This window comes from Manis pentadactyla, chromosome 14 (assembly GCF_030020395.1).
Source record: "Manis pentadactyla isolate mManPen7 chromosome 14, mManPen7.hap1, whole genome shotgun sequence".
In the NCBI taxonomy this organism is placed as follows: Eukaryota; Metazoa; Chordata; class Mammalia; order Pholidota; family Manidae; genus Manis; species Manis pentadactyla.
Genome location: NC_080032.1, coordinates 24,001,290 through 24,018,721, shown reverse-complemented (window position 1 = coordinate 24,018,721; position 17,432 = coordinate 24,001,290). Strand labels below are relative to the sequence as shown.

The 17,432-nt window shown below is 37.8% G+C and overlaps 1 protein-coding gene across 7 annotated transcripts in view; it reads right to left on the bottom strand.

Moving 5' to 3' along the window:
* The window catches only part of CCDC62 (coiled-coil domain containing 62), a 48,895-nt gene that overhangs the window by 26,190 nt on the left and 5,273 nt on the right, over nucleotides 1-17,432 (bottom strand). For 4 of the 7 annotated variants that reach the window (XM_057492428.1, XM_036922048.2, XM_036922052.2 and 1 more), the window contains exons 3-9: nucleotides 14,275-14,441; nucleotides 11,446-11,547; nucleotides 9,715-9,886; nucleotides 7,654-7,755; nucleotides 3,568-3,656; nucleotides 3,097-3,215; nucleotides 523-1,248 (exon numbers count right to left, since the gene is read on the bottom strand). In XM_057492428.1, coding sequence (XP_057348411.1) covers nucleotides 523-1,248; nucleotides 3,097-3,215; nucleotides 3,568-3,656; nucleotides 7,654-7,755; nucleotides 9,715-9,886; nucleotides 11,446-11,547; nucleotides 14,275-14,441 — 1,477 coding nt within the window. The remainder of the gene's footprint in view (nucleotides 1-522; nucleotides 1,249-3,096; nucleotides 3,216-3,567; nucleotides 3,657-7,653; nucleotides 7,756-9,714; nucleotides 9,887-11,445; nucleotides 11,548-14,274; nucleotides 14,442-17,432) is intronic. The other 3 variants (XM_036922049.2, XM_036922050.2, XM_057492427.1) reach the window with 3 other exon arrangements.

Sequence of the window (17,432 nt, the reverse complement as noted above, 5' to 3'; positions counted from 1 at the left end):
AAGCCAGTAACTTTTACCATCTTGTTAAATACAAATATTCTTTCTCTTGTATGATTATAAAAAGAATAAACGTCTGAGAAATGCAAAGTGAACACAAAGCAGTTGGATATGTAAATATGCCCATGAACAGAAACTCTTGTCCCAGTCTAGGGGATGCAGTCTGGACACGAGACAGCTAGATTATCAATTCTAAACCTCCTAGGGTAAGGAATGCCCCAGAGCAGCATTCTACTCTATAAAGTGACTCACCTGTTTACTTTAAAGTAAAACGTATTTGCTCAACTCATGACAACCTTTGCCTCAAAAGCTGTCCTAGGTACAAACTTTTCACTGGAATCTAAGAGTTTTTCTTTATACAAATACTCAACAGCCTATGCTGTGATGAAAAGGGTAAACAGTTTGTCTTAAATTAGATTTGTTTGCAAACACTGCTTTCCGTTTAACAGTCAGCGTGAAGTGGCTGTGTATTTCTACACACAGTGCGTCACCTCCCTGGGTTTACAAATGTGAAACATTACTAACCTTGTTGAAGAGTTATATTTTGTTCCAATGGCATTTTCTGAACAAGTGCACACGGATTTGTGGCGAACAATTCTTTGCACTTTAGAAGGCTTGAAAATACTCATCCACTCCATGTCAGACATGTGGCCTGGGGCTTCAATTATGAAGTTACTTGGATGGCAGCACTTGGATTCATACATGTCATTTTCACCTAGACAGGCTTCATTTTTATGACAACATGAGGCTCCAGATCTTTCCATGTGATCTTGACATTCAAAATCCAGCTTTTCTGGTTGTTTTGAACCAGAACAGTTGTCCAGGCCCAAGTAAACATTGACGTCATGCCACTGTTTTTCATCCGATAAAGATGTTGTTTCTGAGAATTGTTTCTCTTCGTTCTGAATCCCAATTCTATTACCTTGTGGTGATTTTGCATTGATCTTGCACAATATACTTTGGTTTTCGAGTTCAGTCTGGATTTTTCCTCCCAGAGTCCAAGACTTTTGTTTCTCCACTAAGTCTTTTGCAAATAGAGATGAAACAGCAATTACACTTTTTTCCCCAAATGAAGTACTGAACTGTAGTTTCTTCTCTTTGCATATATCACAAGAGCTCTCGTCTGACCTACTTTGCTGAACCAACGTGGTCTCAAATTTTTGGTCCTTAACCAGTGGCTTCTGATTTTTCTCCCTCTTAATATTGGCTTTTGGGTAGTTATTTTCAAGGTCTGATAAACACATGTCTCTGCTATGGTGGCATTACAAAAAACAGAAGTTATATAATACACTTGATAGTGTCATTCTAAATATTTATTATCCAAACCTCATTACATGAGTTAAAGACACATTTGTCTGAAATGAAAATACAAGGCAGGATATTTATTTATTCTTTCTTCAGAGACCAATTTCAGCCTGACCTCTTCAAGGAAGTCTTTCAAGCCCACACACTCGCATCCCCCTCTCATCCTTAGCTCCCGCTTTACTTACTGCCTTAGTGCTGGCCATCATCTAACTACAGATTATCTAATTAATCATACAGCAAGTTTCCTTTTATAACTATATGGCTCACTAACTGTCTCATGCATATATTCTGCCTTCTCAGTAGACTTTTAAGTTTTTTAACATGTAGAGGCATTTTTAATCCTCTTGGCACTTAGGACACATATTAATTATTTTGTAATTCTTGTTAATTGATCTATTCTTTTCCTTTCTAATTCTCTCAGTTTCACAGGAACAGATAAAGCCAGGACTCGAAAGGCATGGAAATCACAGTAAAAAGGTAAAGTGGAAAGTGTCAAACGTGTTTACCAAACTGCATTCATGACCATCCCATTCATTTGCTGGATGCTTAAATAGCTATATACTGAAAGGTGGTCTAAACTAAAAATGACATGTGTGCATAAAATAAAAATTCAGAATACTAATAAGTGTGATAAGCCAAGCCTTCTAATAAATAATTTTTTGCAGTTTTTCACGTCACATATATTGTTTATTCTCATCTATAAAGTTCTGATCCCTCAGAAAACTCAGCCCCCTCCATCTAGAGTGATAAATCACTTTATGCTCTTAAAGAAAAACCTCACTCACCTCACCCCCACCCCTCCCAGGGGCAATGAAGTACAAAAAGGAAAAAGAGGCGATATGTTAGGGGCTTCTGCCTGGAGAGAACTCAGGTCGCTTTGGAGTTCCTTAGCAGTAGCAGCAGCTGGGATACAAAGCGATAATGTAACAACTCCAGCACAGGCCTCAAGGAAAAGTACAGAGAGCGCAACAGCAAGTGCAGCAAAGTGGCCGCGTCCATCATACTGTCTGTAGCAATAGCTGCTCCTTACACCCAAATATTAATTGTATTAATATACAGCGGCTGCCGTCCTGTGGCGTGGCCTGTGCCCTTACACGGTTACGGGGTTACAGGGTTAGCCAGCGTTATGGGGAAGTTTCCTAATTCCTCTTCCTTTTCATGACTCCTTGTTAACATTTTTGCTTGGAAAGGTAAACTAAAGTTAACTATTCAACAGTTATATGCCTGTTAAATTAAGCCATACCTCATATGTTTATAATTTTACAGAAACCAATTTAATTCACACATGGTTTGTTATAGTAGGAGATGTCTCCTATTAAAAAGGAAAACAGGAAAATCAGGCTAAGAGCAGAGATTACACCCTCAGCTAGCTGAACTCCTATTAGTTATTCATTCCATTCTTTGGCATTATTTCTTTTAGGCAAGTAACAGGTACTATATATCTTTATTTTCCCTATTCCTAGCCCAGTGCCTGACACACTGAGTACTAAATGAATGAAAAAATGATTCATCTCTGTAGTTTCCACTTTAGCTCAAAGCCTTCTACACAACAAACAAACAGTGTACAATGAAGTTTTCTGAACATTAAAGATCCTGGCTAAACCAGGATCATGCCTAAAATTCTAAGATCAGATCTTATTATAACCCAGGATTAAATGATAATTACTGCTTACATATACTTCTTCCCTGCTATATGAAGAATAGCAGTAGATAACAGCCCATAGCAAGTACTTAATAAATACTGAGTGATGAAATAAAATACAAAATCATATTAATAACATCCACTAAGATTACCTGGATCCCAGAGCCTTTGATTCTTCCATCTTTGAGTTATGTATCTGTATTAATTCCTGAGAATTTTCTACCACATTGAAATTAAGAAACTGTAGATCACTCTGTTGTTTTACATAAATCTGCCATAGATATTGATAGATCAATATAAAACGTAACAGCAAAACTAAACTGAGCCAACAATTTGGTACTTTCAAACACTAAGAGTCAGATGGGATAGGGGCTAGAGCAATATGCTAAGTAAGTTTACTTTTATTTTCCCTGTTAGCACTGAGATTTGTTAGTGTAACCAGTCTCCTGAACTTCACCACAAGCAAGACCCTATTTGCTATACTAAATATGGTAAACCTTTAATGTCGTTAGGATTTAAAAACTGCCATAAATAAAATCAACAGATATACACTTTTCTTAATTTGATGCTTGTTTACAAATATTTCCCACTTACTAGGAAGAGAAGTGCAATTGGGGACATACCTGTCTCAGATTATGCAGTTCTGTGTTTGTACGTTCTTGCTTTGACTTTGCGATATCCAGTAATTCATCTTTCCTTTTTTCTCTCTCTGCTATTTAAGGGCAAATACTATTAAAATATTTCTCACCAGACATACCAACAGAAACCTGTACATTTCCAACAATTTTATGCTCAGCTTACATGTTTTCCCCTTGTTCCTGAATTTCAAAATTGCAAAATGGATGGCTGAGAAGAGCTTTAATCTGTGATTCTAACTGGATCTTTCATAAGATTTGAAAACTTTTATAATTATAATACAATTAATATTAAGTCAAAAAAGGATTCAAAATTATATAAATTCTATAACCAAATCACATGTATATGTATGTACAAACACAATGAAAAAGTCTGAGAGCAAGTACACACCAAAGTATTAAAAGAAGTTTTTTTCAATGGGAGGATCAATGACTATTATTTTCCTCTCTTTTTTGGGGGGAGGAGGGGTTGATTTCTAAATCTCTAAAATTAATAAACTACTTTAATTTTTTTCTACATCACACAGGTAACTTATGAATGCATTTTCATTGTAAAATTCCAAACAGCACCTTTATCAACAGAAAAAAAATTAACATTATAAGGGGCAAAAAACACCACAAAACACTATTTTTACCAGTCTGCAAGCCAATCTGATGTAATCTCACCATCAAGCCCTCCTATGCATTCTCACTCATCAAAGTCTGTAGACACTTGTACTTAAGAGGTGCCCCTACTGGTAGACAAACTGTATTTCTATTGTAGTAAAATCCCAGCACTCCTTTAAAGACGATTTCTTGAAAACCCTAAACTGATTGATAATTAAGATAATTCTCTTTAATACACTCAATTTCTGAATGCAAAAAGAGAGCAGAGAGGTGTTTTTGAAAAAAATCTTCATTCCTTTACAAAGACCATAAATACTTTGCTGAAACAGACACTTCAGTATTTTTACAGTTGGGGGATTTGAGAAATCAGTGTTTTAGGAACAGTTTCAGAACTCAGTAAATGAGAACTCACAAAAAGGAAAGAATCTGAAATGCTATATAAGGACTTATACCAGAAAAAACGTTAATATTAGGTTTAAGGAAAAATAAATGGATCACACAGAAGTGAGAAATTAACAATAAATGCTTCACTTAAAAAAAAAACCAGCATCTTTATGAGAAGTTCAAACTAAATGTATAAAATAACCCTCTATCTACATGAATTAATGTTAAGTAAATCTGATGCACTCTACATGAAAATTTACAACTTATACCTAGGGTGCTTCCATTAAATGCCTTTTTCACATGTAATTTTTCTCATGGGTGAGAAAGAATGCAAATATTTATGATCACTTTACATTTGGAACATCACAGAAAACATGGAAGGATAAAGGCATGTGCTCTGCTGTGGAATGCAGCTCCAGCTAGGTGTCTATTCTGCAGTTTGCTGGTGGTCACAGGGGACCAGGGAGGGTAAAGAGTGAGAGTGAGCAGAGCTACTGCCCCCCCTGCCCCCCACCAACCACACTTTAATGCTCAGCCTTTCCAGAGTGGGTCTGTGGCACCACCTTACTGGTAAAGGTAATCCTTGTACACAAAATTGAGAAATGCGAAAAGCACAGTAAAAGCCATGGTGCCAGGTTTAAACTACTACACCTTTTATTCAATCTGAATTATTTCTTTGTATTAGATGAGTTACAACATAACAAAAGCATATAAATGTAGCGGACTTGCATTATGTATGTGGAGTTGCATTTAGTTTACGTGAATTCAATTATATGCACAAAGAAAAAAATTGGAAAGGGGACATAGCTGCTTTAACAGTGGAAGTGATGCCCACAGTGTGTCTGTGACTCTCAGCTGGTCTCAATTTCACAAGCCTCTCATGTTAACAGCATTGTGACTGACTGGTTATATCCCCAGTATTTAGAGATTCCTGTTTTGGATACAGCATTGCTCCTAAACAAAAGCCAGCTACTTTATTTGGCATTTATGGGTAATTTCAAATATATCTGAGTTTTGCCTTAACCTCTGACTTTGGAATAATTTACTGTTGCGTAAAAGGCAACTCAGCTATAAATATAAATGTTTCCCTAATCAGATACTTTTCTACATGGCTGGGTTGAGCTGAGAGATCAAAGTGGAGTGGGTCCACCTATTTTCACAAGTTGGTCACAGAATCCAAAGAGGCATGGAACTTCCAGCTGATAACTGCCTGAAGGGGCAGCCAGAGAAAGACAGCACAATGGAAAGGGCCCTGGAATTCTGCATACTGCCAGGTTCCAGTCAAGGCCCTGCCTTTTACTGACTGGGAGGCCTTAGGCCAGTCACTCAAATCACCAAGGGCCTCATTTATTTACAGGACTGTCAGGACCACAGAAATGTAAACTAGTATCATTTATTTGCAAACTTATCATAAGCAATATGTATGAATAAATGAAACATAACTCTAAGCCTGTGTAAAGAATTTCATCTTCAACAAGAGGAAAAAAGTGTTTTGAACTTAAAGTACATTTTCACAGGGACATCTTCCAACTTCAAGTAAAGTGTGTTCCTTTTTAGCCACAGCACCTGACAATGTATTATCATGTTAAAGCCTTTTATTTCACTGCTAAGGCTTAATTGCTTTTATAATTTAAACATACAAAAATTGTGTTGAGGCAGTGGTATAAGTAGAAAAGATGTTTAAGAGATCAGCTTTAGGAAATTATTTAAAAAAATTATTTCACAAAATGGATTTATTATAGTACTATCTAACAAATTCCATATACTTTGCCTAGTAATAAATAATAGGGTGTATGAGTAAAAACTGATGAATCAAAAAGAAAAAAGACTGTTAAAATATTTTGTAGTTTTCTTCCCTCTGGCCTTTCACTACACTGTATTCAAAGCATCTATGTAGCAAAGGATTCTCTGCAGGCCTAAGAGCTGCTTAGCATCAAGTAGAGTGTCTCACACATACATGCTTATTCAAAGACTGACTGAATTCAGCTGTAAAGCTGTGTGTGTGTGTGTGTGTGTGTGTGTGTGTATCTTTGTATCTCTTTAGTATACATATCTTTAGGATTTTAAAAATATATTTCTGCAGCAAAATAAGAGATACTACTTTGAGACAGGAATACTAGAAATGGAAATAGTGACCTGTAGTGATAAAAAACCCACATTTTCCCAATTTTTAATCACGAGTTTAAAATTAAGAATTCCATTTTATTTGAAAAAATTTTAATATAATACTTCATTTTGTCTTGTAACTTACAGAAATGTATTTTTTCCTAGAAGGAAGGGTATTGAAGGTAGGTATGAGTAGACTCAAAAAATTCTAATTTCTGTTTGGAACTTTACCTCCAAACCTGTAGTTTTCTTAAAATCAACTACCAAAATGAAAGCCTAATAAAATCTTGATTGGCAGGAAGAGATAATACACACACACACACACACACACACACACACCTTCAGTGATTCTAAATTGGGAGTGGAGAAAAGGGAGGTTTTCACTAGTGGAAACTCTGAGATTCTGTGATGAGTAGGAGATAAAGTGTGTGAGAACGTGGCCAGGGAATGTAATTTTCATGTTTATCCGAAGGGGGCCTAGTTAAACTTTACTGATAAACCTGCCTTTAATCATGAAAAATTCAACTCCAACATTATTACTTTAGAGTCATACTGATGTAACAAAACATGAGGATTTTTACAACTGTAATAATTATAGGTAATCTTTTTGCAAAACTGGAAAAATGTTGAATTCCTAATTTGTGTCTAGTATTTGCAAAAGTATAAACATCCTTCCTTCTTCAATTCATAAGATTCTTTCTTAATGAATGTTTAAGCACAAGTGTTATGTTTTGAGTCGCACTCAGGCTGGGAGTAGGAGTAGCTCCTCACTTTGGAGACGAGGAGGCAGTTGACTGGAAGGCATGACATCTTAAAAACCCCGACTGGTCCCTGCCCAACACTCAAAGGGTATAAAAAAGAAAACCAAAAACTATTTTGAAAGAGGTATATTCCTATAGCCTGTCACAGTAGCATGGTAGAAAACTTTGGTGAAAACATACAACTATTTAATCACTTAAACTAATTATTTATTTTTACCAGTAAAAAGCAGTTCATCATGCAGGCAACCTTTCTCTTGCTTGAGGCGAACGATCTCTTCTCGTTGTTCATTATTTTCTGTTGTCTTTTCATTTAGATCCTCTTCACAAATAGAAGGAAAAAAAATCCTCAAGTAAATACTAGTTCCTAGGAGAATATACACTATGAATACTTCTCCTGTCTTTAGTCCCCTCTTCCAATTAATATGAAGTCCTGTTGATCTACAGCCGAAATAAGTCCCATTTCCAAAACTAAACTTCACCCTGCCAATGACCGTGGCCAAGGGTTCCCTATCTCTTGCCTGACTGGTCTCCCCACTCAAACCTTGCCTCTCCAGTTACAGCCTATCATCCACAGAGCAATCAGGGCAACCTTTAAAAATAAAAATCTGCTCATGTCACCTCTGTCAAAAGCCCTCCAGCTATACTTAGGACGAGATGCCCACTCATCACTGTAATCCCCACATGGCCGGCCAGCCATGTAAAATCTCTCCCTCTTCTTTCCTCCCATCACTTGAGTATGTCCCAACCTCAAAGCCCACCTCAAGGCTTCTGCATTTGCTGTTCTTCTGCCTAGAAGGTTCTGGACCCTTCACATAGCTAGTTCATCCCATCATCCAAGCTTCAGCTCAGATTTCCTTTTTTAAGCACTTTTCTTGTCTACCTCAAACCAAATGAGTCTAATTCCCTCACTCTCTCATCCACTACCCACTGCCATTTTTCTTTAAAAAAATGCTTTTAATAAAAGAAATTTATAAAATAAGGCAAAAATACTGATAAACAGACTTCTTGACTAACTTATGTAGGCATACACAGCATTCAATAAATACTTATCGAATGCCTGCAATGTACCACAGGGGCAGTGCTAGTAACTGTGGATCCAAAAAAGAAAAGAAAGAGACCATCTTACAGTGTGATTATGGCTGTAGCTGAAGCTACACATGGAGACAACACCTATGAGTGGCAACAATCAGGGATAAGAACAAGATTTTAGAAGACTGTCTTCCAAACTAAATCAGCCACAACAAACCTTCACAACCCTACCTCATGAGGCTCTCCACCATGGACGGAGGTAAGACTGCCTCCACCACAGTGGCTTTGTCATTCCGCAGTTGCCCATTCCTCTGTATCTACGGTGATGACCATTTCTAAAATGTGGTACTATGGACACAGATTTAAGACGACAATGACAGCTCCTCAGTCTGACAGCTGGCTCTGCTCCATAGTGGGGAGTGGCCAGAGAACAGTGGGCCTACCTCCACACCCTCTGTAGACAAATTTGTATTTTTACTCCATCACCTATACCCATATTCAAGTAAACAGAACTAACCACTTAGCCTCCATTTCATTATAAAACTATAAAACAAGTAATGTTACTTGGAAGGAAGTGAATCACTGATGTAATGTGAGAATGAAAATAGAAAAAAAATGCAAAAGAAATTTGCAGAACTAAAACATACACCAAAAAGCCACTCTGGTAGATTGTGTTGCCAGTGGAATTCCTCACCCCTCCCACAAAGGGGCAGAGGATATTTCATGGGGGTTCAGCCACATGACTTGGTTTGGCCAACAGAATGAGGGGAAGTGATGGCGTTTCAGGTCCTGCATGTTTCTGCTGCTTCTTGTGCCTTTGCCTTCACTCTGGGAGGAAAGGCTCAGGCCAGCCTACCTGTGAGAAGATGAGATGCCCCAGATGAGCAGCACAGCTAGGCCCACCTGAGATGGGCCAGTTCCCTTTTGGCTGATATGTGAGTTTAACAAACACCGTCAGTTGCATGTCACTGAACTACTGTTGTTGGTTGTTACAAGGCCTATTATTAGCAGTAGCTAACTGGTACAGCAAAGGAAGGATTATCTTAAAAATATAATGCATTAGGCAATTTTCCCCAACTCTTTTATCTTGTAACACAAAAACTGCAGTGTAATTTTACACAAACGAAATGAACATTTCATAGTAGGACCTAAAGCCAGCAGCAGACCTACTCTCAATCATAAGATTAAGTGAACCCAAATGAAAATATATTCCCAAGAGAAAATGCTTACATTTATGTCTCTTCCTTACCTTTTAGTTTATTGATTTCAATCTTAAGTGCCTTTAATTTCTGCTTATAATCTTGCTTTTCTTTCACAATACAAGTCTCCACCATCTTAGCATCACGCAAGGCATGCTCCAACAACTTAAATTTACCTGAACAGTCTGCAATGTGATTGACTGCCTCAATAATATCTTTGTCCTAAAAACCAAATTTGAAAACTATGAGTAGTATGAGATTTTAAAATTCCAACTAATCAATAGAAGATTACACTTAAAAATAGCTCACTGTGTGCCAGGTTTTGTTCTAAGTGCTTCTGTGTGTTAACTCATACAACTTCACAGTAACTTCTATGAGGCAGGCATCACATGTGATCCCCACATGACAGATGAGTCAACAGTAACTGCTCAGTTACACACCTAGTGATGGAGCTCTGGTTTGGACCTAGCTGGCTGGCTCCCGAAACCACATAAGAGCCACCAGAGCTTACTGTCTCAGGAAGTTTAGAACCAGACCATTCAACTACCTAAGAAACTGCAATAGCAGTAGAAGGGCTGGTGGCCCCAGCGGGGCGGCGGGGAGGGGATGGGGGTTATTCTCCAGACTACAGACAAACCTCATGGGCCCCACATTTCCTCCCCTTCTCTTCAGCTTATGAGAACGAGATGCCAAGACCTTATCCCAAATCTACTCAAATCAGAGCCTCTACTGTTGGTTTAGGTGGTTATTTTCATTATAAAAATTTTCTGCTTGCTGAAAAGCAATTCAAACAACATTTAGAAGTATAATAATAATAAGGAAAAGTTCACCCTTCTCCCACTCTCTAATAACTATAATAATAATAACTATTATTAGCAGGTTTTATCCCTGTTAAGGACAAGTGTTTCTGCTACAGTATTGTACATACATTCCCGAAAACAAAACCCCCCAGTCTGCACATCTCACACTAGGAAGACTGACAGGACAAGCAGGGTTGAGGCAGACCATTCAAAAACAGATGGAACTTTGTGATCTGATCAGTAGCAAAAACCAAGGGTCCACTTGTATATGAATACAGTCTAGCAGATGCCAGTGCAGACACATGGGTCAGGCAATCCTTTCCAGCGCCTTCATCAGTACTCACAGCTGTGCCAGGAGTTTGCTATGATGGTGATGTAGTGGTTGCTGAAGCCACTAAACTAGTAACTACTTGACTAAAGATAATTCTGTAGATTTTAATATTTTCTTTCTAATTTTAAGAAAGTTTACCTCTGGGCACTTCAAAACATTAATGACAAAAAAATCACATATGAATCAGCATGAGCGTCCCATTATACCAACACTCCTGTATTTACCAGTGGTCAAACACATGTGTTACAGCAGAATAGACTTAATCACTGTTTAAAGCATGTGAGTGACTATCAACTGCTAACAGTTTTTCTCTCCATTACAAAGAAATGAACACACAATCTGACTGCTAAAGACTTTATGAGACCTAATAACGGATGCCTCGGAAGAGCCAAGTTAGCCTTAGGTCCAGGCAGGCTAGCCCAGGGGATAAGCCTTGGAGACAGGGACCAAAGTGGAGCCCTGCTGCTTCTCTCAATGCCTTGGGGACATCATTTTAAACTTGATGTCATTTCTAATATGAGAATTTAAAAAAAGAGAGTACACTGGTAACTGTACCTATCTGAATACTATGGGACTTAAGATAATGTATGTGACTATACTGTGAACTACAAAGTGCCCTGGAAAATGGAGGTATTATTACTTTGAATTACCTTTAGCTTTATCATTGTAGTGAGGGACTGTTCTCGAGCTTGCAACTGTCCTACCTGAGCAGAAAGTTCCACTAACGTGCTGCTGAGATTTTCGTTTCTAGCCTACAAGGGAACAACACATAAAATACTAATTATGTCATTTACAAGCTTTCACTACTATCATGAGCCACCATCTGTGCTCATTCTTCTGTTTTTTGTTTAACTTTTTTTAGTAACAAAGTGGGCTAACTAAACACTCATCGAAAAGGAACACAAATATCTATTTCTCCAGTACTTACAGCATCCTCTGAATACTCATGTCTGCCCCACTGAATTACATTGATTATGTTTATAAACGCCTATTTTCTCATGTCTTTTATGCATAATTCTAGGTTGGCAAGAAATAAGAAAATGAATGAATGAAAACTGGATTTGTAAGATATTTCCTTTGCTGAAATAAAGTAGTATTAGTGAACCTCAGTGCACTTGATTTTTTTATTGTGTTTAAAGAACTGCATATTGGGATATTCCCATTTATCAGGGTTTTTTAAAAAACATAGAACTGTATCTGATACAATTACTGTGTACATGATGTATATACTGGTTGGAAAAAAGATTAGGCTTTTAAAAAGATATCTTTGTGAAGGAAACTTAAATGCATACTACTAAGTGAAAGAAGCCAATATGAAAAGGCTACATGTTATATGATTCCAACTACATTCTAGAAAAGGCAAAACTATGGAGACAGTGAAAAGGTCAATGGTTGCCAGGGGTTGTGGGTTGGACGGATGGAGCACAGAGGATTTTCAGGACAGCAAAATTACTCTGTACAATACCACAGTGCTGGATACCTGTTATTACACATGTCAAAACCCACAGAATGTACACCACCAAGCATGAACCCTAATGTACACTATGGACTTTGGGTGGTAATGATATGTCCATACAGATTCACTGACTATAGTAAGTGTACTCCTGTGGCACAATGTCCACAGTGGGGCAGGTGGACAGACGGTACATGAGACATCTCTGTACATTCCACTCTATTTTGCTGTGAACCCGAAGTTGCCCTAAAAAATAAAGCTTATTACTCAAAATAGAAATACCATTTGACCCAGGAATTCCACTTTTAGGAATTTACCCTAAGAATGCAGCAGCCCAGTTTGAAAAAGACATATGCACCCCTATGTTTATCACAGCACTATTCACAATAGCCAAGAAATGGAAGCAACCTAAGTGTCCATCAGATGAACGGATAAAGAAGATGTGGTACATATACACAATGGAATTATTCAGCCATAAGAAGAAAACAAATCCTACCATTTGCAACAACATGGATGGAGCTAGAGGGTGTTATGTTCAGTGAAATAAGCCAGGTGGAGAAAGATAAGTACCAAATGATTTCACTCATATCTGGAGTATAAGAACAAAGAAAAACTGAAGGAACAAAACAGCAGCAGAATCACAGAACCCAAGAATGGACTAACAGTTACCAAAGGGAAAGGGACTGGGGAGAATGGGAGGGAAGGGAGGGGAAAAAGAAAGGGGGTTTTACAATTAGCGTGTATAATGTGGGGGGGGGCATGGGGAGGGCTGTGCAACACAGAGAAGACAAGTAGTGATTCTACAACATCTTACTACACTGATGGACAGTGACTGATGGGGTTTGTGGGGGGGACTTGGTGAAGGGGGGACCCTAGTAAACATAATGTTCTTCATGTAATTGTAGATTAATGATAACAAAACAATAAATAAACAAAGCTTATTAATAAACTTTCTGCTATGGACTGAATTGCATCTTCGCCACCCCCCAACAAAATGCATATGTCAAAGCCTCAGTAACCTCCAACATGCTGGTAACTGGAGATGGGTGTCTGAGAGATAATTAGGTTTAGATGAGGTCATGAGGGGGGCCCTTGTGATGGAATTAGTATCCTTTTAAGAAAGACACCAGGGAGCTTGCTCACTCTCTCTCTCCTGGACACTCGAGGACACAGTAAGAAGGTAGCTATCTACAAGCTAAGAACAGAGCCCTCACCAAAAAATGACCATGCTGGCACCTTGACCTTGGACTTCTAACCTCCAGAACTGTGAGGAAAGAAATTTCTGCTGTTTAACCCTGCAGTCTATGGTATTTTATTATGGCAGCCCAAGCTAATACACTTCCATTTTTTAATTCACCATATCAATAGATTCTAGAATAGTTTTTACTTGTTATAGCTAGAAACTACCTAGAATAGCGATCTGAAAAAAATAACAGAAAAAAAGAAATGAAATAAAATCTGTACTATTTTGAATTATTAAGACTCATTATATTACCAAAATCCATACTGAATATCATTATGAAATAAGCAGAAGATGGACAAAAAAAAAAAATGGCTTTCTCTCTGTGCTTCTCATAAACCATTAGCTCAAAACTATCTGATGACTAGACCAGTCATAACCAAAAACTGAAAAATCAGTCTTACAGATTTTATTCCCAAAATGCCACTAAAATGGTGTAGATATCTGTTTATCAGACGACACATAGAAAGCATAATTTGAAGCTTCCAAAACTTGGTAATACTGATCTCAGACTTAAAGATAGGCTTTCTCAAATAACTCACTGTTGAGAAAATGATAGATCCTGCTAAACCAAATGGCCCAACAGTTAGAAAAGGGTTGCAATAAGGCTCCATCTCTGACAGGATAGTGACATGCAGATTATCAAAGCAGAAAAATGAACACAAAACTATGCTGATGGACGGATTTACCTTCACACACATATGGCAACATTTAAATCAAATTCTTCAGTGACTGAAACACAAACAGAATTTGGGCTAGTGAAGCTTCTCACAAAATAAAACCAACCTCAAGGTCTTCAGAGAGGAGAGAGGAATGAGTTGCCTTTTGAGTCATTTCCTGAAACTGCAGCTGAGTCTTGTGAAGAGCCGTTTGGCATTCAATTTGATTAGATTCAAGAGTTTTTACCTTCTTTGTGAGTGACCTGATTATTTCAGTTCTTTTATGAAGTTCACCTAAGGGAAATTTCACCAACAGCTTATTTGTGGTCAGATCTAAAGCTTAAAATTCATTATTTTCAAGTACATGGTTGAAAGGTAAATGTGTTTAAGAATTCTTTAAAGGAAAAAAATTTTTTTTGTAGTCAATTGACTTTTTTTCTTTTATTAAGGTATCATTGATATACAATCTTATGAAGGTTTCACATGAGCAACATTGTGGTTACTACATTCACCCATAATATCAAGTCCTCCCCACACCCCATTGCAGTCACTGCCCACCAGCATAGTAAGATGCTATAGAGTCATTACTTGTCTTCTTGGTGTTATACTGTCTTCCCTGTGACCTACCTATATTATGTGTGCTAATTATGATGCCCCTTAATCCCCTTCTCCCTCCCTCCCACCCTCCCCAACCACTAGTCCCTTCTTGGAGTCTTGGAGTCTGTTGTTGTTTTGTTCCTTCAGTTTTGCTTTGTTGTTATACTCCACAAATGAGTGAAATCATTTGGTATTTTTCTTTCTCTGCCTGTCTTATTTCACTGAGCATAATACCGTCTAGCTCCATCCATGTTGTTGCAAATGGAAGGATTTGTTTTCTTCTTATGGCTGAATAATATTCCATTGTGTATATGTACCACCTCTTCTTTATCCATTCATCTACTGATGGACACTTAGGTTGCTTCCATTGTGGATAAAATAAGAGTTCCTGTGGCCAGGATTCTCACCTGGCCGTGGTTGACTAGCTCACTCAACACCTGTGGGCAATACATGGCTGTTGGCTCTATAAAAAGAGCTCCTCCCAGTGCTCTGGGCATGACACGGTAGCAGGGCTGCAAGGCTGCAGGAGAGCAGAGCAGAGGCTGGAGTGGTGGCAGCGCTGAGGACAGAGGCCCAGAGGACAGCTGTGTGGGACGACTGTGCAGCAAGGCCCCGAGGTTGGCTGTGTGGGATGACTGTGCAGAGAGGCCCAGAGGATGGCTGTGTGGACAGAGGGGCCCAGAGGCAGAGACCAGCTTGCTGCATGCAGACTCCCTCTGAGTGAATGGGATTTTAGTGACTAACCTGCCACGTGGAAATAAAGTTGGGTATAACCCTTTCACCCCAAGAACCTTTTGCTGTCGATTTCTTTGGTCACACTGAATCCATAACGAACTTGCCCAGGGCTGAAACCCACTGGCAAGACACCATATCTTGGCTATTGTAAATAGTGCTGTGATAAACATAAGGGTGCACAAGTCTTTTTGAATCAGGGATCTTGTTTTCTTCAGGTAAATTCTAGGAGTGGAATTCCTGGGACAAATGGTATTTCTATTTTTAGTTTTTTGAGGAACCTCCATATTGCTTTCCACAATGGCTGAACTAATTTACATTCCCACCAACAGTGTAGGAGGGTTTCCCTTTCTTTGCATCCTCACCAGCATTTGTTGTTCCTTGTCTTTTGGATGTTGGAAGGATAATTCTTTTTTTAAAAAGTTTTTATAATGAAATGCATGATACTGTACTCTAGTCAAGAACTAAAACAGACAGCAGCCTAAGATACTCCTGTATGTCACTTCCTGAATACAATCTCTCAATTTCCACTTTCCCAACTACTATCCTGATCTTAATAGTTTTTTGGCTTAATTATAGTTATACCACCTATGACTACATCCCTAAAAATAGTTAAACTTGAACAGTATATAAATGGAGTTTTACTCTACAAATTCTTCTGTTTGCTTTTTTCACTTAAGGGTATGATTCTGAGATTTATCCACGCACTAGTGTGTAACTCTGTTGTTGCTACATAATATCTCACATATGATTATAGCAAAATTTATTAATCCACTCTATTATTGATGGTCATTTCCACTTTGCAGTGCTTTGAACAACATCGCTCCAAATATTCTTATACATGCATCTTGGTACATTTTTGCTAGATTTTCTCTAGAGTTTTGCTGCTCAAATGTCCTTGGAATAGTAGCACTGACATCACCTGGGAACTTGTTAGAATTGAAGACTCTTTAGGCCCCAGACCTACTGTATCGGAATCTACATATTAACAAGATCCTTAGGTAATTCTTGTGCACTCTGAATGTGAGTATATTCCTAAAAGTGGAAATACTGAGGCATAAGCTATCTATATCTTCAACTTTATTAGGATACTGTCAGATGATTTCCAAAGTAGTTGTACCAATTGGCACCCTCAGCAGCAGTAAATGGGCCCTCCCCTGGCTCCACACCTTTACCAACACATGATAAGTGTAAAATGGTATCTTATTATGGTCTTAATGTGCATTTCCCCAATTACTAATGAGAACCTTTTATTGGCCATTCATTTTCCATGAAATGGCAATTCAAGTTACTTAACTCATTTTAAAACCAGATACTGATGGCTACATAATCTGTTATCTTTGTTCTTTAATATATTTATATTAAAAATATAAGAGATTGTATTACATCTAATGTGCAATAATATTAAACACTGTTTATGTGTGTAAATGTGTGGGTGGGTATGGTATGGTCTAAATAAAATTAGATGGTCAAAAAGGAAATGGAAAAATTACGTATACTTAGCACAAAGACAAGTAGTGACTCTATAGCATCTTACTATGCTGATGGACAGTGACTATAATGGGGTATGTGGTGGGGACTTGATAACAGGGGGGAATGTAGTAACCACAGTGTTGCTCATGTGAAACCTGAGCATAAGATTGTATACAATGATAACTTAATTAAAAAAAAAATTTTGTATACTTAGATTGTCGCATTTACAGAATCCATTGTGTAATATAAGTAAAAAAGAAGGTGCTATATGTCTAACAAACAGATACAGTGTTTTCTCCACTAATACAGTCTAGTATTAATGTAGTATTAACAGAACATCTAGTCTTTCAGGCAGCACTAAAGGGTTGACAATTATAATGTGGTACAAAAGAACGTTTTTGCAGGCCATTTTTGAGACTGCTATAATATTAAAATATGACCATTTTAAGTACAAGTTCAATATTGAAAGTTTAAAATCTTGAG